The following is a 23059-nucleotide window of genomic DNA, read 5'->3' as shown; positions in this document are numbered from 1 at the left end:
GTCATAGCAACCCTTCTTTCACTTTCAAAATGACATGAATGATGAAAAACTCACATTTTTAAAGTTTTTTAGGTTTCCACTTTGCACTTTTTGACATTATTCACAAGTATCTTGTACCTTACAGTTTCACTAAAGAAAACAATGTGCTGAAGGAATTGGTTACCCCCCCCCCAAAAAAAAAAAAAACAACATTTGTCTCATGTATATGTGATGTATTAAAAGGTGAAACCATGAAAAATTGCACCTGAAATAATTATGTGCTTCAAAAAAGTATTTAAAAAAAATGACCAGAAACACCATCTCAATTTAGTTCCATGACTTTACTACAGATGTTACAGTCAGACTCCCATGCGATTTTTATGGGTCCATGTTGCTTGCTATGGCGAAAGTTGCTCTGATGAAAAATCTGCACGTTATAAAACCAAACATAAAATCTAATCTCCAAAACTAAATAAACCCTAATCGTTATCCTTACATTATTCTTAACCGAAAACTCTATTACAATTGTACCTCTGATCCTGTGCACTCTGAGATATTAAGAATGGTGCAAATCTGGCTGGAGCAAATGTCTTGTCACTCATTTTTCAGTCGCAGATATCTTGACATTGTCTGCACAAATTAGATTTTTGTCCCTTCCTTGTTTATAATCCAAATGAACACTATGAAGTACAGCACAAAGCTTTGATTTTTGCAGGATGAGACCTTTATAATGTTACCTATATGTTGGAAAAGTCTTATGTACTGTCACAACAAAATAACCGTAATTACGTGACTGAAATTTCATTCAACCGTGAGAGTGCATCCGCCTATTGAACTTCCAAATCGAATGAATAAAAGAATTAGGACTGACCGGTATTTTGTAGTTAAGCTATACATTTCATTCTTGCCACAGGTAGTCTCCCTCTCAGGCTTAATCATCATTTAATCAAGATTGGCTTGTTTGTGTAGCACGAGACGTTAACTCTCTGCCTGGCTGACGTCATCGACGTTGGAGTATCGGGTTGTCACGGAACGGGGGCAAATCTCTTTGGTGCATTCATATGCTCCATCTTGTACGTGCAGTGCCCCCCAGGAGCGTCGGACGTCATTCACAAGTGTTATCGTATTTGAGTTGGGTAGGAGAAGTGTGGTATCCAAGATCCCCCTTGTTGTTTTGATCGTAATCCGAGGTATTTCCCCGAAGCAACTTTCACATCACGCTGCGTTCAGGCACTTTTTCATCACAAAAACGCATGCATCACTTTAAAGACAAGTGCATTATTTTCACACTGTCCAGGCAATTTTTCAGCTAGTTACCATCTTTCAGGCGATTTATTAGCCCCAAAACATGCCTGCCGCAATACACAATTGGCAGATTTTTTATTTTTATTTTTTGCACTGTTCAGGGAAGTTCAGGGAAGTTTTCTACGTGTTTACATCTATTCCACTGTTTTTGTGAAAGGGGAATCATGCATATTTTGTCAACTTATTCTTGCATTGGCCATGCTTCGGTCTGTGTAGTTAGACCCTGGAGTCATGCAAATATAGCCCAACTTTGAGTGACTGTAAGGCATCATTGTAAGAAGGTCAATCCAGTGGTGTTGTAGGATTTTGATCGAGATCTCTGTCGGTTTCCATCCTTTTTTTTACTACAGTGGTACAAAACATACATCTTTCAACATTTCATGGTTGCCGTTTTGAAAGATGTTATTTGTATGACCAATAAAATTCTTGAATCGGGCCATGTTTTTAAACTAAAGATCTGTGAAACCACGTTTCTAGGATGAAATAGTATTGATTTACAAAAATAATCAAATTGTCTACCTGTTTTGCCTGTTACTTGTATTACACAGTAGACAAATCAAGAAAATGATAGGCCTACAATTCATAAGTTTACATCCATTGAACAAAGTATAAGAAACCCCACAACTTCAAAAGATGATACAAACGTATTCGAATCACCTTCACTTTTCACGGTATCTTCCTTTTACCGCAGATGTTTTCCAAGATTGGGGAATTTCCCTTTTTGAACATTACTTTCATTAATGTAAACAAAACGATAGAACATGGGTTTCCTCTGGGGTAGATTGTCACTCATGAACGCAATTGGCTTGCTCAGATTGTTGATCAGAGAAATGCAGGTCAAGTGATAATACACGTGCTATGCTTGTATAATCTGTGCAAATGTTGCTATTGCAGTTAATTTGTCTTTTGTAAATATCATTTTTTCTGTACTCCTGAAAGTGCAAATGAATGCTGGAATCTGGAATAATGATATATTAGTATATTGACTTCAGTAGTATGTCAGCATCATCTATTTGTACTCACCTGGGTCGAATGCAGCACAGTATGGATAAATTTCTTGCTGAAAGAATACACGCCACGGCTAGGATTCGAACCCATGACCCTCTGTTTGAAAGGCAAGAGTCCGAACCACTAGACCGCGACGTGTCACGCGTGATGATGATGATGATAATAATAGTAATAACAATGATCATTATAATGACAATAATGTTAGTAATGATAATTTTGATAATGATAATAAACTGTTTAATCAAATATCACAAGAATTATTTGCCTCTTTAAAAGCCATTAGTGGCAGTGGGCATTTTCATGTATTCGTATTTGCCACAATGTAATCCAAACAGCTATGTGACCAAAGTTCACTTAGAGGGTAGTTGTGCTTGCTTATGGATGTTACCACCACCTTAGAACAAAAAGGCTGTTAGTTCAATGCCAACGACTATAAATTGATGCCCTTCTAGTTCTTAAGTAATACTATCATGTGTCTCAATCGATGCTATTGTATCTGTAACTGTATAGCAAGCAGTTGGTTTAAGATGTCTTTCAGTCTCATTCATGAGTTTGCCAATGATGTTGGGCAGTATGGAAGTATTATCATAGTGGAGTTGTTTAATCTGTGGCTCGTGATCATGAGAAATTATTCCTTGCGTTTGCTTTGACGACAATTGCTTCTAGATTAAGCCGGCACTTCAAGCCAGACATCATTCCTAACTGCAATCCTTACCATCATGATTCCTTAATTTTCACAATGTTTAAACCAAAACTTATATCACAACCATATTATTTTGTGTTCAGAAAGATTAGGACATGAGCAGGTGCAGAAACAACTTCTTTTTTTTCTTCTTCTTCTTTTTCTTCTATTTCTTCCTCCTCCTCCTCTGCCTCCTTCTCCCCCTTTTCCTTCTTCTACTTAGAATCTTCTTCTACTACTTCTACCCCTACTTCTTCTTCTCTTCTTCTTCTTCTACTACTTCTTCTCTTATTATTATTATTCTTCTTCTAATACTACTACTTCTCCTACTTCTTCTCTTCTCCGTCTTCTTCTTCCTCTTCTTCATCTTCTTCTTCTTCTTGTCCACCACCATAATCATCACCATCATCACCACCATCGTCATCTTCTTCGTCTTCTTTCCTTCTTTTTCAGTATTATATTTGCTATCATTGAAATAATGGATAAAACTGGTATTGAAATCTATAGTAGATATTGATGTATTTATTATGAAGGAAATAGTAAGCAATCTTGAGTGGATGCTGGAGGATGAAAGAGCTCACATTATGGGGGTGGGATGGCAGTGAGAGAGTGAGGAGAGTTTTGGGATGAAGATATTATCAATCAAGAGATAGTTTGTCCTGTCTTCATTACCTCAGCTGATATAATGTATTTCAAGATTTAAATGATTTCATTATGTTGTATCATAGTTTGCCCTACTTTGTAATTTTATTATTGAAAAATTGAAATGGAATTATTTATCAATCAGGCAACCAAAATTGCAGTATATATTTTTTTTTAAACTCTTCTCAGAAGAAATAATGTAACATTAGTGTTTCTTCTTGGTACTTTCAGTGTTTCTGCATGTAAACTGTCTCACTTTTCCTTCACTAGTATCTTCTATCAAACCTTCTGCATTCACCTCCAAATCAAGATGACGGTCTCCATCAATTCCATCTTTGAAACGTGAAACCTAACTCTGAACTGGCTGGGCCAGGCGTTTTGGAAGAATTTTCTTTGCCCCACAACAGGCCGCATCTTTGTGTGGTGTATGTTGTTCCAGTCTTTGTGCGGTGTTAGACCGACTTGACACGGGATCACCATCCCCTATTAATCGGGTCCATCAGACCAACAATTGCCGCTCGACGGAGTCTGACGACCCCTTGCCTTGGCGCGGGATCCTGGAGCGAGGAGACTGTCTCTTTTCTCACCCCCAGAGACACATAACCCTTTTACATCTGTCAAATAGTCTGTTTAACCTTGCTACGCATGAGGATTAATGACCAAGATGAAATAGATTCGTTTTGTTAAACTATTCATAATAGTGATTCAGTATTTCATGATTTCTGTGGACCTCTAAATGATTTTTGTCATATTTCTTTTCTTGATTTAGTCCATCATATAGTGTTAGCTTGATACATTGATGATTTACACAGTAACCATGCTAGAATGCAATTTTTCTCGCATCCTGCATATTTCAAACAAAACGGGTGATGCCAAGTATCGGGTGATGAATACATTTATCTAAATAATATGTCAACATGAGGCTAGGGTATCTTCTGATTTCGAGTGAGATCCACCGTCCTCTCACTTGGCATGTTTGCTTACAGGGAGGGGTGTTGAAATTTCAAGTAAATTGTTGAAGAGTATGGAGTGATAGCCGACCATTCATCTGCAGATCGGAATACCATATCAGCCTAGCTACGATTCTCCAAGGAGGCATTCCTTCCATCCAATCTGTGTATAGCTTTTGGATGATAGGATTCACCTTAATATGGGGAAATAAAAATATCTGATTTCCTATTATTCTGGCAGACTGGGCACCTGAATTTCCCACAAGTACATTATTTTAGCTGTGTATGATCTTGCCATGCGTATTGTGATCCTCCTGAATTATGTTGCAACAAAAAAAATGTTAGGGTTATATTCTCTGCCAGCAGTTTCTCTACTTCTTAGATAACCTAATGCATCATAAACTTCAAGTATACAAAAAAAAAAACAGATCAGCTTTGAAAAGTGACCAACCAAATATTTGATTTATTTTTAATCTTCAGGATTAACTTTTAGATCTCAATAGATTGAAATTAAAATCTTTTAGCTTTATATCTAATTGCAAAGGAGTGCTACACAAGCAGTTGGTCTACTTTTCAGATAACCTAATGCATTCTATCTTCCAAGGATTGAAAATGGATCCAGATCAGCTGTGTAAAAGGGACTAGTTTTGGATTTATTTTTAATCTTCAGGATTAACTTTTAAATTAAAAAGATTTGAATTAAAATCTGTAGCATTTTATTTATTAAAAATCCACAGGGATTTAAATCTAATCTCGGCTGGTCATTATTTACAACTGATCAGGGCCCAGTTGCATTGAAGTTACCACTATGGTTATTTGCCATCCAATTGTAACTATGCAAGCCCAATAGGTTAATATCTAACCTTGATAACAAAAATCATTTAATAACTTTCCTAATTCTACGGGGCGGCTACAGGGAAACTCACCTAAGTCACGTCACACAAAAGTTTGCATAATGGTAACTTGCATGGAATCCTTGATTCTGATTGGCTGTTGATCAGTGCTACCATGGTAGTTACCATTGGATGGCAAAGTTACCATGATAGTAAATTTTATGCAATGGGGCATGGATTTACTTCAAATCCTTGGAATTTAGAGTGTACCACATGGGCTTAACACATTTGATCTATCAATTTATTCTGATTTTCATTTAGTCCAATGATCGAATGGTCTAATTAGCCCTGTGTAATATTAGAAAAAGATTCATAAACTGTTCATATAAGCATATAGACTCGGTGGTGAACACTCGGTAAAGTGGATATTAGTTGAAATGGGTATAGCCCGGAGTCACGACATTTGCTCAAGACTGCAACAATTGCTCCGGTCTCAATGTCTCAGAGGGCATAGGGTTAGAGTTAGGATTGTAATTAGAGTTGTTTTTTGTGCAGAATGATATAAATATAAAGATCAGTGTTTATTTAGTTTTGGAGGTCAGGTTATATGTTTGGCTTAACATGTAGATTTTTCCATCGGAGCAATTGTCGCCGGAGGAAATGTCATGGACCCTGTGGGCCCAACTGGAAATTATAGACAATGATAATAGATAGATGGGATAAATGGCAATTAGATCAAGTGATTAGTAAAAAAAAATGTAGATGTAGACTGTGTTTGATAAGACCAAATAGAAAGTAGGGAAAGAGAACCTGCCAAAGTAGCAAGTTTTTACACCGCCATGCAGAACAAATTCAAGAGCACAGTAAATGTATTGAAAATGCAAGTCAAATCACAATGAACAGCTGAGAGGTTTTTGTCGAAAGCTGGTGAACCGGAACAGCTGGTCGTTCTACAATTCTGAGCTGACAAATAATTGCAATTATAAAATAGGTGTATTATTTCGAGCATCGCGATTGGCCAATACGCATCACATGACATGCAACTTTTTTTGTGCATTGCACTGTAGTACAAAAGGTTGACATTGCATGCTCAAGCAGTGCGGTAGAAGTCCCAGGAGAAGTCCAACAAAACTGTTCTGTAACTTTTTAAGAATTTGTTTTGTTTTGCTATTTTGTAAAACAAATAATGCACTTGCTCTGTTGTGTGTTAAAGTAAATGCAGAGAAAGCTCGGTTTCTTCAGATGGTGCACACTAGGCACTCGCCGCCAGCGGCTAGTGCACAGTGCGTCACCTACATGTATCTAAAGAAACCTTGCGTGCTCTGCATTTCCACTAACGCACTCGGCTGCATGCGTTGTATGTCATTTGTCATTTGTTCAGAGTCCAGGACGAAACTGCTGTTTTGATTCACAGATTTTCGACAAAGAATTCTCTGTCACTTTTTGTTGTGAAGGGCATTGGAAAATGATTTTCAATGTTCTGGTTAGCATTCTGAGTCGCGATGTGAAAACTTCCTTTTATCTCCTTGAGAACACAAGATAACCCATCATAATGCTTGTGCAAGTCAAAGGATGCATGCACCTACCTCCAATAGCCCCTTGTGATCACTGCAGTTTTTGAACCATATTTTTGTCTCACCTGCATAGCAGAGTGAGACTATAGGCGCCGCTTTTCCGACTGCGATGGCGGCGGCGTCAACATCAAATCTTAACCTGAGGTTAAGTTTTTGAAATAACATCATAACTTAGAAAGTATATGGACCTAGTTCATGAAACTTGGCCATAAGGTTAATAAAGTATCACTGAACATCCAGTGCAAGTTTCAGGTCACATGATCAAGGTCAAAGGTCATTTATGGTCAATGATCTTTGGCCGATTTTGGGGGTATTTGTTGAATTACCATCATAACTCTGAAAGTATGTTGGTCTAGTTCATAAAACTTGGACATTAGAGTAATCAGGTATCACTGAACATCTTGTGCGCTTTTTAGGTTACATGACCAAGCTCAAAGGTCAATGAACTTTGGACATAATGGGGGTGTCTGTTGAATTACCATCATAACTTTGCAAGTTTATTGATCTGACTTTTGAAACTTGGACATACATGTACATGTAAGAGTAATCAAGTATCACTGAATATCCTGTGCAAGTTTCAGGTCACATGATCAAGGTCGAAGGTCATGTGAGGTCATTGAACTTTGGCCACATTGGGGGTATTTGTTGAATTACCATCCTATCTCTGTAAGTGTATTGGTCTAGTTCATAAAATGTGAAAATAAGAGTAACCAAGTATCACTGAACATCTTGTGCGAGTTGTAGTTTTCAAAGTCAGCACTGCTGCTATGTTGAATCGCGTGATGCAGGTGAGACGGCCAGAGGCATTCCACTTGTTGATACAATGCATTACATGTCTTCAAAGAAATCTTTATAGTTTTCATCCCCTTCATTTTTTTATAGAAATATCTTTCTTTGCGAGTTAGTAAGGTTTCATTATGAATTACTAGTATTGTAATTTGTTACAAGAATATCTCGATGACATTTAAAAGAATCTTTGGGTTTATAGGGATTCTCAAAAAGCAATTGATGTTTAAATCATGAACAAGAGGCATTAAGTGTATGGCTTTCTTTGAGCTTTCTCTTGTTTTTTGAATGGCTCTTGCTTTGTTTTTCTGTCACTGAATGAAATCACCTTTGTTTCGGGTCGTGAAAGGTTGTTGAACGTCAGCGGGTGTGACGTTAAAGCCAAATCCCGGTAGTCCACAGCAAATAATGATTTCTCTATTCAGTAGGAATATGGTTTGTAGTGTCTGTCATTATTTCTTGTGGTCTTATTTTACAATATCATATCACTTTGGCCTTTTAACCCTCCCCCCCCAAAAAAAAGAAAATCTATGAACTATGCATGTATTTGCACAGACCTGGGGCCGTTTCATAAAGCTGTTCGTAAGTTACGAATGACTTAACGCACGACTGGTGACCATTTCTTGTGCTAAATGATCTCCCTATGTAACTGATTTTGCACCAAAGAACAGGTTTTAGTTGTGCGTTACTTTACGAACAGCTTTATGATACGCCACCCTGGCATAACCGTACCCTACCTCAGTTATTTACACTAGATACAGTGGTACAGAAATTGCAATTGTGTGAGTGTGAAAAACCCTGATGAAAACCTGCTTCTCCTTGAATGGGACATGATTCATCAAGCCAACCTAATCTAGCACATTTATCATATCTAATTGGTGGGTTTTGTTATACTATTTGACAAGTAAGTGCCATAATTCATATACCAGGATGGCACTGTTAATTCATGACTCGATCAGAGGAAAGAGCTCTTCATTGTAGACAACATAGCAATAAAATCCTTGTTTGCGCTTTAATGCCAATCTTAAAATCCTTTAAGATACACGCTTCAGTCACAAAACTTTTACACGAAACCTTTATACACAAAAAAGACTGTGGTGTTGGCCAGTGTACATGGAGGACAACATCACTGATTTTACTCTGGTGTTAACTTTCTGGCGTTCTACACCCATGGGTGTTACTATATCATCCTTGGTTGATGTTTTTACTTAAGCTCTCTTTGGTGTTATGATCAAACTCATGTGTGAGTTGAACACCGCAGTTGTATTCCTCAAGGGACATCAACTTGTCAATTTTAACACCCAAGTTGTTTTACACTTTAAAAAACGAAGAGCTAATTCAGCTCTTAAGGAGCGTGTATAGTGACTGCACTTCGTAGTGCTGATTTGTCTAGTTCAAATTCAAACAAGAAAATTCAGCTCTCCGAAGTGCAGTCACTATACACGCTGTCTAAGAGCTAAATTAGCTATTTGTTTTTTAAAGTGTAGTGTAATGTTGTAGTGCAAGTCTATTTTACTTCTTCGATGGACTACTTCCCTGTGAAGCCCTGGTACATTCTACAACTGGAAGCAATTTGTTTCATCCAAAACAGATGCTGGGCTTGTCATCTAAATCACACATAAAATGAATCAACCTAAACATTCATACCCAATGTTTATGTTATTGAATTAATCTCACAAATGCAAGCCATGCCATCCCTAAAACATTTGTTTAACAGTATGATCCCGAAAAATGGGCTGAGATGGTTTCTCAGTCTTACTAGGGATATTCAGACTGCCTCGAAGTTGTTCGAGAATACCAGGGCCTCGTCTTACAAAGAGTTACAATTGATCCAATCAATCAAAACTCTATGGAAATCCATCAGTGTCATAATTTTTTTTAACAGGAAATTTGCAAAATGTCCTTTGAAAACAAAGAAGATCACACCAAATTGTCAAGAAATCAATGAATTTATGGGTATATACTTTTCCAAAGTTGTGCATATTTTGGCACTGTTATAGCAAGTTATGGGAACTTTCCCAACCCAGTGAGCAGTTGGGCGCAAGCGCCGCGACCTCACATGCTAATCAGACCTTACTGTACTTGCTCATGTCTTCAAGAACTTACCCATGAAGGTTCTACTTCAGGTCGGTATGAAATTTTGGGGTATTTTAAGGCCTGAAAAAGTTTACCAAGTAATCTGGTGAATGAGTCAGTCTAAATACACTTACAGTTCTCTGTGATAATATTATGGTGCACTTTTGTACTTTGTGCTTTCTTGTTCCTTTTACATTATGTTAATAGTAATTTTTTTTAGATTTGGAAAGACCTTAAACAATGATGGAACTCAGTTACTTGTTTTATCTAGGGAGTAGCAAGAAAAAGATAAATAAATAATAATAAAAAGATGAGTGGTCATAATTGGTGAGAATTTTTGTTTTGAAATTGTTTTTATTATTACAATTATTATTACAATTGAATATTTCTATTTTTTGTTATTACTGGGTATGTATGTTAAATACTTTTGCCAGTGGAGTACATAAATCTGTGGTTTTAAGAGAAAAATCTTGAATCTTAGTGATGAAGTTGTAATAATGAAGGCACCATCCCATCATATCTGAAAACAAGAAATACACAGAAAAGGCTATTCAGGATTTACAAAAAGTGACGATTCCATCATGAGAGCCCATTTACAAAAATGATAGCTCAATTAATATTGATGAATTGAATTGAATTGATTACAGAACGTCACCGGCAATTGCCAACATTTTGTTCAAAACAAGAAAATATATACATAAACAGATAAACAAAAACAAAATAGTATTTTTTGTCAAACAAAACAAAAACAAAATCAAAACAAAACATAACAAAGCAACTTATATATAAAAATATACTATAAACATAGGCATTATTCGGGTTCTCATTTTAACAATGAGTAAAAAAAAAAATAAGCTGATGTCCAAGAGAGGACAAGGAAAACAAAAGGAAAGTGGGAGAGGAAAGGGAAATAAAGATGAAAGAAGTTCGAAATTAGAGAGGGCGGGAGAGAGGAAGAGTGAGAAGAATGGCATCACATGTAAACTTATTGTGTAAGAACATTGCGAGTGTATTACTTAAACTGTATTACTTGATGTGAAACTGATAATGTTAGCGTTTTGCCTTGAATATAAAGATACATTTTTGGAAAATATCAGGTAATATCTGACTGAACATAGTCAATTTGACCTTTTCTCAGGCAGAATGACACCTGCTTTTTCGGAGTGCACTATGCGTAGTGCTTCGGTCAGTGCAAGACTGTGCAAAGATATCCTGTGGAAGGACACAAAACATGAATATTTTTTATAATAAATCTCATCAGTTTAGGCTCTTGCAAGTTTCTGGCAATACATGTGTTTGTTTTTTAATATATTTTTCTTAAGGTGTCAGTGAGGCTGCAATCATTAATAACAATAAAATTGGGTTTAGTAGGGTGGTGAGACAAATTCAACTAATTGCTTTACACATTGCATTTCCTTAACCCCATACTATCCTTAACGTCGGACTATCCTTAACCCAATACTATCTTTTTTTTATTCACACTGTCTTTCTTAACCCCATACTATCTGCTTAGCCGGGGTTAATGCCTTAACCCCAGACTATCCCACAGCTCATGAATATTGATGATTTTACCAAACAGAGCGTGATTAACGTGCAATTTCGACTTCTGCGATTGGCTATTGCTTACCCCCACTTTTCCTTAGCACAGTTTAGTTTCACACTGCATCTCTTAAGCTGGCTAACCCTGCTTTTTGCAGGGCCAGATAGTACCGTACTATTTACCGTGCTAGCCCACTTTGCTAAAACGTAGTGTGAAAACAAAGTGGGCTAAGCTTAACCCCAGGAAATTGGTGAGGCTAATTAGGCCCCCCCCCCATAGCCCCACCAATTTCCCGGGGTTAAGGAAAAAAAGTAGTCTGAAAAGCATACTAGTTGGTTTAATAATTGATCCTTGACACATCTTCTTTTTCGTCTTGAACCTTAATGATAAATGTGACAAATTGAACCATCATCTTGAAGATTGATTTTATTTTTCACTTTGTTTTCTTTTCTGCAGGTATTTGCCCAGTATCTTCAATTCTGTGGAATCGGTATTAACAATGCCAGACTCTATGAGAGAGCAACATTAGAAATAAGGAGAAATCAGGTAACTGTATTTCAGTCTTCCTTGAAGATATCTTTGTAATACATCCTTAAAGCCTGGCTTACACCTTTGCGTTTTAAGCTGTGTGTTGTGGTAAATTGCCAATTCGTCTACCGCCCACTCGTCCACTCACCACAAAGTCTACTTTCATTTAGTTTAATGCCATCATGTCCATTAAAATTTCGATTAAACAACCATTTGGTCCAATCATCACTTCGTCTAATCACCATTTTGTCTATGACCATTTCGTCTCATAACCAATTGGTCTAATATCCAACTCAATTTCATTCATTTTGCACAATCAACACAAAGTCTAATTAGACCAAATGGCAAATGGACTAAATGGTTATTGGACCAACTGGTTATGAGACGGAATGGTGAGTGGACAATTTGGCCATTAGCCCATTGGGACAGTGGACTAACTGATGGTAGACGAGTTGGCAATTGGAAGAATTGGCATCAGACGAATTGGACCTAATCCGTGTGTTGCTACGTTGCAATCAGTTTTTGCTTACAAGCTCGCTGGAGCACGTATAGAGAACTTGCAAGCAGTAAAGCGAGGTAAATCAGGGTAAATCGAGCAGTAACGCTGCATTGGCGTATATGTAAGCTGCTCGCTGTTGCATTTGCTCGATACGACATGTCTCTGCCTGTACAGATTTTGGTTGCATTGAGTTACTTACGTTTGAAGAATTTTCAAACTACCAAGCTAGCAACGCAAATCCTCTGCGTTAGTCCGCATATTGACCTCATATTAGCTTGTTTCATTGCGTTATGTTGCCTTTGGCTGGGAATGATTGCGCTTAGGCAATACACAGCTGAACGCCAGCCCAAAACACAAAGGTGTAAGCCCGGCTTATATGGTCTAAATCCACCTACGTCTTAATACATAAAATTTTAGTTCAGTTTTGGATCTCATACGAAGTGCAATATATTTGTGCATCAGTGATAAATTGCTGTCTCTATCTAGTTGAGAAGCAAAAAAAATCCATAGATAAAGAAAGCTTTGGGCCCATCCAACAATCATGTAACCCTTTTCTGCGACCGACAAGATGAGTTTTTCATTATGTAAATCAAGGAAGGCATTAATATCTTTCTGTCGTGTAGTTGTTCATTGAATATAGCTGGGAGCTTGTGAGATTTGAGCACAGGATCAATTCCTTGATCAATAGTCTACAGTAGATACCCTGGCTCTCGCGCTTGGAACGAGCATTCAATGAAGGGGGGGGAGATTGTTGTGTTTTGGCGAAAAAAAATTGTGTGGAGATGAAGCTGTGCCTGTGAGAGTTGTATGGGGTATCAGATATCTGAAAAATCTTGTCAGGGGCAGCAAAATCTTCTGGCACATTTAAAAGAATAAAAACGAGAAGGGCCACCACCAAGTTTACAAGTATTTCCCCATGATTTTTTTTTATATGAAGCCCCCCCCCCAAAGAAAAATCAAATTCTGTCATGAAGTCCCCCACCCCCTCCCTCTTATGCTAGTACTGTAAGGGGAATCATTAATGTAGGACTTGTCATTGGTTATAGTGCTTTTTTATAGCGCCTTTAATATATGGAGTATAACAAAGAAGCTTACTAGAGGTTTGACTGACATAGCAACGTGTGTGAATAGTATTCCAGGTGTACACCTACCCTCATTAATACCAAGTCAGAACTATTTGAGTCATGGTGATGAAATGCAAGTGGATGAGATATTGTTGAAAAGTATGCATGTTCGTATATATAGTATATTCATGACTAAGCATTTTGAATGACCTCATTCAGGATTAGGCCTATAATGTTGTGGCAGGGTATAAGAGCTTTACCTTGGGTTCAAACTCCTGAGACTTGTATTGAAGACCGAAATGTCTATCTATTAATATCTGTAAAGTTTGAAGCAATGGGTTAATCCATTTAGCCTACCTTCAAGAACCAGATGATTTTTGGTCAAAACCTAAAAGATTCCCCAAATTCAGGCGCAGATCCAGCCAGGCCCCCGTTGCATAAAAGTTACTATTGTATCATAACTTTGCCATCCAGTGCTAACTTCCCTGATATCCTTGATTGTGATTGGCTTATTAGCAGTGTTACCATTGGATGGCAAGGTTACTATGATAGTATACAAATATTAAATAGGCATGAGTGCAATGCTGCGAGATTTCGCGTGAGATGAAAGAAAGTTGATCTATTCAACTCGGCTAACGCCTCGTTAAATAGAGCGTCTCTTTCTTTCACCGAATGCAAAATCTCGCACCATTGCACGAATAAGAATATTCGCTATTCGTATTGTACAATGCCTCGGAATTAAGCAAAAATATGAAAAACAAGTTTTTCCCTGCAGTAATTAAATCTATAAAAAGGGAGCAAAAACATTGAAAGCGTAAAGCAAAATCCAACAAGCACACGTGACCTTTAGCCAGCAGGCTAATACGCGTATTGCACCTTCATTTTTACTGAGCGCAAGGAATTAAATCGTATTCGTGACTTCACCTCCTAAAGCCGTGCAACGGTACATTTTGGATGGTACGTCTTGTGTGCAACGGTACAAATATTTGACATTCAGCCTCCCATTTGCTCACGTACAACAAGCTAAGTAGGCGTTGTCCAATAACTTTTATGCCATGCTGGGCCCAGATCAGGCACAATTTTTTTTTTTTTTGGGGGGGAGTGGGCCAACTATTGTGTGAAAAACAACATTACCCCTGAAATGGTACTGTGTTCAACTTTGCCAGATCCGCCTCAGCATATGGGTTAATCGCACGTTTTCTCCCTGTTATTCTATCCAGGTTCTACTGGAGCTAGCTAAGACCTTGTTTGAGGAACAGAGCACCTTATCTAGCATCGTCAGACGCATCATGGAGCTCCTACTATCGCTATTACGGTGCGAACGCTGTTCTATTCTAATGGTGGATGAATCGTCAAAGGTAGGTAGACCCGACTAACCACACCCCTTAAAGTGACCACGCCCAGGTGGCAGATACACACCCCAAAATATGAATTCATATATGAAAATTGAATGAATATGCCAAGGAAGTCTCCTGGTAGTTGTTTCATAAAACTGATCCTAAGTTAAAAATGACATTGCGAATGACTGGTGATCCTTTCTACGGCGCTAAATCAACAGTTGTAAAAAGTTTGTTGTATATCATTTACCACAAGAAAGGACCACTAGTTGTTTGTAAAGTCGCTTATAACTTACCAACAGATTCACAAAACACCCGCCAGATGACTTTGTTGGTCTTTAATTATTGTAAAAAAAATTATGTATCATGTACATTCCACCCACTCTGCCGGGGTGTTCATGGTGGTTAAATTTCAACATTTTGTTTTAAAGTAAATAAAATATGTTTGATATCACTCTTATTTTAAAGAAAAAAGGAATATTTTGAAAAATCATAGATGAAGGTAAGTATGCATTGCTTTCTATATTACCCAACATATGAATTGATGAGGATTATTTACCTAGCACAAAAAACATGTGGTCCAATGCAAATATATTCATCCCTGTTTTCCATCGGTGCTGAAAAACGGTTCCATTGATTATTGTTTAGAGGCTTCAAATAGTAGGAGGTTCCAAAACTAGTTTGGAATTGTTTTCCTCAGTTGTAGCCTCTATTAAAGTACTCTGTGGGTTTTCCCCCTCTTATGATGAAATTGAAGCCCCTTACTTTGAATATTTTTTATCCAGAGTCTGTAAAATGTAGACTTATTTTCTTCTATATTTTGTGGCCTCTTTCCATCCCTCCTCACTGTTGTTAATGATCATGAAAGAAAAATTTCTTTATATAGTGATCGGGTTTTCTTTCATTGAAGATCATCCAAAATGTCATATCATTTATGAGTTACTGCTAAACTGATGAGAAAATTGAGTCTAAAATTTTTGTAAAAAGTCATTTGAGAAATTTATTCTGTGAAAGTATGTGATAGAAATGCCCATGATCTCTTTATTTGTTATATTTTCATCTTTACTAATATATAAGAAATTGGAGAAGATATTGTAAGAGAGCAAAATGTTTGTAATTTCTGTTGGAGTGGTCTAGATTTCCTTTAAAAAATGCAAGAAGGAATGGGCAGTCAATGAGATTGTGATTTATGCATGAAGTCAAAGGAGCCAATTTAATGAACAAGAATATACATATCAAATATTCACAGTCATTGTATCCCTTTCCTACAATACCACTTTCAATGGAAAAGGGTTTTTCATATGAGATATAGGCCTACATGTCCCTGAGTTGAAAATCTTTTCAATTTTCATTAACTAAAAAGAAATTACAATATAGAATTTCAGAATTGTGGGATTTTGGCAAAAATTTCACTTATGATATTTCAACCAAAACCAACTGATGTGGCAATTTAGATGAATGCTTACAATTAAGTACAATAAATTGAAAGATCAATTGAATAACTGTGTTGCAGGTCATAACATGGATTACTAACAAGTACAAACTGCATTAATTTTGTAGCCAGTACATGTAAGTCCCCTTGAGAAATTTTGAGATATTTATTGAACTTGAAAAAGCTCATTCTAAGCTTTTTAATGATGTATAATTTGTCAAAATTGATGAACAATAACCCACACAAGAACTTGATTGAACGTAGAAGAAATTGGGAGAGAACTTCAATGAATAAGGGGAAAACAAGGTTATGGTTCACTCAAGCGTGGAATGTGCATTCTTTGCAATCGAGGTGAAACGTCCAAGCAGTTTTGAAAAAGTGACGTGAAAGAAACACTTGTATCTCACCTTTGTTATATTTTTCACAACATCAAATTTTGACACTATGAAGATGAAGAATTATCTGAAAAAAAGACACACACGCATGCTTTCACACCTATACACAAACACTAATACCTCATTCACATTTGCTCTATGGTGGCCGTACGGCGAATCGAAAACAGCCGTCTTGTTCATTTTTATTCAAACCACCTAGGTACGTATAGCTGTTACAAACAATGTGAAAACTGCTGTTTTCTTCTCGCCATACGGCCGCCGTAGAGTAAATGTGACCGAGGTGTAAAGAGAGATGTTACTGGATCCTCAAGAGTTGAGTGAAATGACATCATTTGACTTAAGGCTACCTTAGCTGATCTCCTGACTATTCAAGTTGTCACTATTACTCCCCTACTTTATCACAATTACCAAATGATTTCCCCCTAAAGCCTCCTTTCATCATTCTGTTTCTTTTTATCCTTTCCAAGGCCTTTAAAGGGGCCTTGGAAAGGATTAGAAAAAAAACAGACATAAAGTTTAATGTGAAATTGGTAGAAAAAAAAATTATAGAAGAAAAGCCCAAAATTCAAAAGGATTTCAGAATTTTTTTTTTTTTTTTTTATTTTTGGTATCATATGCAAGCAGCTTCCAAATATATTGTGCAAGTACATAAAAAAAAACAATGAAATGTCATTTAAAAAAAGAATAAAAAGTAGTTTTTATTGTATCTTCATTTTTAGTTCATATGTCAACTGATAAATCATTACATCTCTGCTCCATATATGAAAAAATAGTCATCATGAACAATTAAGAATTGAAATTTAGGCACTTTATATTGCATAACATATGGGGCAGTTGCTTGTGAATGACATCACAAATCAAAGAATTAAAGTTCTTATAACTGATGAATTTTCTTCAAATCTTTACCAATATTTCAAAATTATTTTTTTAAGTAGTATTTTTACAACAATCTTTTCGCCAAGGCGAACTTCCCCTTTAAGAAGCACATCTCCATAGGCGGTGCTGCACCAACCCGATTTTGCTCATTCTCAAGATTTTAGCCTAATCGGCCCTCTTCGCGATTAATCTCGAGATTCAAGAAACCCCGTCTCCACCATCGCAAGAAGAGCAATTCCTGCTCGAGCGAGGCATGGATGCATTATGGTCTGATGCCGTGGATAAATAATCCCGAGCGCGTTTGCACCTGCTGCGAATTAGCGGGATAATTTGTAAAATAGCGCGCTATCTTGTAAATAATCCCAAATTGACTTGGGATTGCAATCTCGAGATTAATCATACGAACTAGCACGATAATTGCGTCTCCATTACAAATAATCTCGAAATTGTTCAGACCGGAATAATTTGCCAGATCAGAAATAGCGCGCTAATTTGAAAACTCGGGCTGGTGCAGACGGCCCTCATGTTACTCTTTTAATAGACTCTCCAGTCAGAAGCAAGTTCTACAATTAAACGGCCGTCACACATGGGGAGTGTTTCATGAAAAATGTAGTCAGTGATTTTCACTGACTGATTTGCTGTCACCCAATCAGATGCAACGATTTCAGTAGCTTATAACAATAGTCTGAATTATCACTGAATATTTTGTTTCATGAAATGCTCCCATGGATGTTCTAGACAGGATATTCAATGTACTGTACTTGTGCCCAGTCATTTTCTACCTTAAAGCAAAAATAAAAATGTTTGTTTGCTGTAGCCCGACTGACCCTTGTTAAACCTGCCAATATATTCATTTTTTGACCTCCCCCCCCAAAAAAAAAAAATACATGTATGCAGGTTTTTTGCCTAATTTTTTCTTGCAAATGATGCAGTAGAATATCACCCATCACATGGGATGAGAAGAAAATAGAAATGAATTAAAAAAAAAACGACCCACAAACCCCAAGTCTTCTTGATAACTGTACCATAGACCACTTTCCATCAACATGGCCTAAAGCGAAGGGGGGGGGGGGTGAGGGGTGGATCATGTTACGACTATTTATAATTTAGATTTGAAATACTGGCCTTGAGTACCATATTTTTGCTCACTCATATGCATAGAAAGGCCTTCATGCAATTCATAAATGTGTGAGCCAAGGGTGTTCTTGCATTGACATGACATAATCTTGTTGCTGAAATTTCTCTTATGTGCAATAGTTTCTATTTTGATAATGATGATGATAAGAATGATAGTGATTTTGAGGATGACGATAATGATGATGATGATGACGACGATGATGATGATGATGACGATGATGATGATAACAATGATGGTGATGTGATGATAGTGATGATGATGATGGTGACAATGGTGATGATGATAATGATGACGATATTGTGATGTGATGATTATAATGATGACAATTGTGATGATAATAGTGGAAGACAATATAATGATGATAATTATGATGATGACAACGATGATGATGATGATAAGAAGGATAGTGTTATGATGATGATGATTGACATTGATAATGATTTGGAATGTGTTATGTGATTTTGATAAAGACAATCGTGATGACGATGATGATGATAATGGTGATGATAATGGTGATGGTGTTATTATTGTGATGATGATAATTATGATATGATGATGATGATAGTTTTAATGATTATGATGTGTTAATGATAATGAAGATGAAAATAAGGATAATGTATTGATGATGATGATGATGATGATGGTGATGATGATGGTGATGATGATGATGATGATGATGATGATGGTGATGATGATAAGTATAATTGTGACGATGAAAATGATTTGTATTTGTGTTATGTGATTATGATAAAGATGATGGTGATGTCTATGATGATGAGGATGATTAGGATGATGACGAAGATGATGGTGGTGATGGTAATGGTGATGATGATAATGTGACAATGTTGATGATGGTGATGATAATTATAATGATGATGATAATGTGATGCTGGTGATTATGGAAATTATGATAAGTATAATTTGAAACACTATAATGATGTGTTGTTGTTGATGATGATGATTATGATAATATGATGATAATAATGATTTTAAATATTATAATGATAATAAAGTGTTGTTGTTGTTGATGATGATGATTATGATCATCCTGATGATAATGACGATAATGATTGTGAAGGATTGGATGGTTTATTCAGAAGTTCAGAACCTTTGGGCCTACATTTTACTTGTGCCAATTTTACAAACACCAGTACAAGGCAACTATGGTATCAAAAACAAGGTCATGTATTCTGGATGTACATAGTACTCGGAAGGTATTTATGAAAAGTAATTATGAGGATTAATTTTCCTGTGTCATGTATTTCATGCATGCCGCAAAAAATTGTATTCATTAAAGAGTGAGCCCATTATGATTTTGATATGTCATTTTGAACAATCTTTTATTTTGGTCATGTCGTTTTGAAGTGATCATTCTTTTATTTTGGTCATGTTGATATAACTTTGTATTTTATGCAAGTGATATTCATGTAACTTCTCATTCAGAGAGTTGAAATTGCATTTTTTTTTTATTGTATGAAGCTATAATTTTGCACGATGTCCCCCTTTTTATTAAAATTGTTAAAGGTAGCGTGTAATTTGATGCTCTGTTGATTCATAATTGTGATATCAGAGTACCTGAGCACATTTATATCTAGATACGTCAGAATATTCATTAAAGATTATTATCTGCTCTTATGGATAATGGAAAGAGTAGAAAAAATGTTTCAGACGCAAAAGGAAATGGTGCAATTCCATTTCATTTCATTTGAATGAAATTCAAATATTTCTTTCATTACAGCAACATTCATGTTTTAACCAAAAGGGAAAAGAACAATTTTCCTTTCATCTCATTAGGAATGGAATAAGTTTTGTTTTGGGGTTATTTCGATACAAAATGGCAGTATACTTTGTGTCGAGACAGTATGATTATTATATTTTGTATTCATTATAATAAGGGGACGAGGGTTGGGGATGGGGCATTGAATTTTAAAATCATTGCTGCATGCTTTGATGACATTCATATTAAGTTAGCGATGCATTTTTAAACCCCATCCATGTTTTTTTTTATGAATGTGACTTGTTGCTTTCCCCCATCCATCATTCAAAGGTACACATGCCGAAAATAGGATTGGAAACAGAAACTAAGGACTGGGTAAGTTGCCCCGATTTTAACAAAAGAATGAGGGGCAAAATAAACCCTTTTTTTCACCATTCCTGTGCAACCTTGTTTTTGTCGTTGGAACAATTTCTTTCTTCCCGGCCTGCCCTAACCGTAATGCTTCCTGCATTCCCTTCCTGCATCCAAATGAACCCTTGATGACAGTATTTTATAACCTTGACAAAGATTAATTCATTGACTTTTGAATGCCGCCGTATTCCTAATCCTAAAGGTTTTACACTGGGACTACCCAGTTCTGTTATGCAAGAGCTTCAATACACTCTAAATTACAAGGATTTAAAATATATCCAGATCGGCTGTGAATAGTGACCAGCCAAACATTAGATTTAGATTTAAACCTTGCTGATTTGAATATAAATCTTAAAGATTTGAATTTAAATGTTTTGAGATTCAAAAGTTAATCCTTAAGATTTAATATGAATTTGAAATTCGGCTGGTCACTATTCACAGCCGATTAGGATTTATTTTAAATCATTTATTTTAAATCCTCGGAATTTAGAGTGTAGTTTGAGCAATTCATATGAAAGCTACTTTCTTCGGTATGGGGGGGGGGGTTCCAGTTGAAAAAAAATATAGAAATATTATTTCAAAAATACCTTTTTATATTGCTTTTAGTTTCTGGAGATGAAATTACGCATTTTTTCCTAAATTTTAAGTTAACTGTAGGGTTGATTGAGGATGATTGTGTTTTCTCAGTCAATGGGTTTAATATTTACATCGTAGAGCACATACTATAAGTACTTATAGTTCAAGTACATGTATTAAGGCCACCGCACACCTTATGACTGTTCGTGATCTGATTTTGGAACAAATTGCATTTTGCTCATTTCCTGAAAAAGTGAATGGAACATATCATTTTATTTTAGGTTAAAATTAATTGAAAGAATACTAATATAACCATTTTGAAAGATTGCAAGCCTTAATTTTGGAGTAAAGGCCAAATTAGTTCCAAATCGTAGCCAATCGTACGACTGCTATGACTTCATTACGACTAGATATTAAATTCGCTTTTATTCTAAGACGGATGATAGTATAGTCACAGATTTGAACATAGGTATTTGTATGATGATTTAGAACATTACACAGTAAGATATTCCAAGTCTCAATATTAGCATCAAATTCTAATACATTTATTCTGAAATCGGGTCGCAGACCAATCGTAAGGTGTGTGGTCGCCTTTAGAAATACTGAGACATTGGTTCCAAGAAATACTTGTAAAAGAAAACATTGATAGGCCTGTTTTATACTACATCCCATCCCCCCTGCTACAAATAATCAAAAGATGTGCTTGTGCTTCATGTGCAAAAATTGAACCATTTTCCACAAAATTTTACTAATGGGGCAGGGCAAGAGGGTTTAAAATTGCTTGTCGTCATGGTAACTCTGTAGCAATAGTATCCATAAGCATCCTATGACTACCCCAATTATTGACATTTCCCAATAATTCCTCTAACACGAAATATCCATATTGTGAAGTATTTTGAATGACGAATTCCTGGAATGGCCTGTATACTGTACACCTCCCCTACCCACCATAAAATGCCCAATTTTTACCCCCAAAGTTCTGATATTTTCATTGCTTTTAACAGTTTGTTTTGAGTGATATATTTTTTTTTTACATTTTAGTCTGGTCCTTCCTATATTTACTTTTCAGCGCCTTGTTGGTTCAATTCTAAGACCCTCTCTTGTTTTATCTGCAAGCATTTTGATTCCCCCCCTTTGTGTATTGAACTATCTCTTTGCATCTTGGCTTCCATTTGCAACTTGAATTCAGTTGATTTTTGCAATGAAATATTAAACTGTTTTGATTGCATCATAGAGAAAGGATTAGGTATCTCTATACAGTGTGGTGTTCAAGACTACATCAGTTGGTGACTCGAAAGAGGAATACATTTTGTATATTATTATTTCTATTATTATCATACACCCTGAGATTGACATAACACCTTAACTTACTGGAAAGTAGTTTAGTGGAAACTGATGTGTTATGAGAAAGCTCATTGCAGTCATGAAAGCAATCTTCCAAATCAGTTCAGAAAATCACCTTGCTATGTAGTTTTCTAGATCGCTTTGCCTTGTTAAACTGGTTTAAGCATAAGTAGGCTAAGGACGTCACTGTTCTTCAGGAAGCGATCTTTGAACATTTTGAGTGCACTGCTACTAATATACACAGACTGTGTGTAGAATGTCTATGTGGTTTTGAATTTCTCGCGAAACATGTAACCAAACTGAGAGCATTCCCGTAGCAACAACATGAACAAGGCCTCTCTTAATACATGAGGTTGTTATGAAAAAC

General features: G+C 36.3%; 1 protein-coding gene across 2 annotated transcripts in view; it reads left to right on the top strand.

Annotated features, from left to right (window-relative positions):
- Nucleotides 1-11835: 11835 nt before the first annotated feature.
- LOC121431588 (dual 3',5'-cyclic-AMP and -GMP phosphodiesterase 11-like) overlaps nt 11836-23059 on the top strand; it is a 72924-nt gene continuing 61700 nt past the window's right edge. Inside the window, exons 1-3 of one of the 2 annotated variants that reach the window (XM_041629135.1) lie at nt 11836-11921; nt 14687-14824; nt 20692-20736. In XM_041629135.1, coding sequence (XP_041485069.1) covers nt 14756-14824; nt 20692-20736 — 114 coding nt within the window. In that variant the 5' untranslated portion in view covers nt 11836-11921; nt 14687-14755. The remainder of the gene's footprint in view (nt 11922-14686; nt 14825-20691; nt 20737-23059) is intronic. The other variant, XM_041629136.1, reaches the window with a different exon arrangement.

Source organism: Lytechinus variegatus, chromosome 18 (assembly GCF_018143015.1).
Source record: "Lytechinus variegatus isolate NC3 chromosome 18, Lvar_3.0, whole genome shotgun sequence".
NCBI lineage: Eukaryota > Metazoa > Echinodermata > Echinoidea > Temnopleuroida > Toxopneustidae > Lytechinus > Lytechinus variegatus.
Note: the sequence above shows the minus strand (reverse complement) of the source record. Positions and strands in the feature narration are given on the sequence as shown.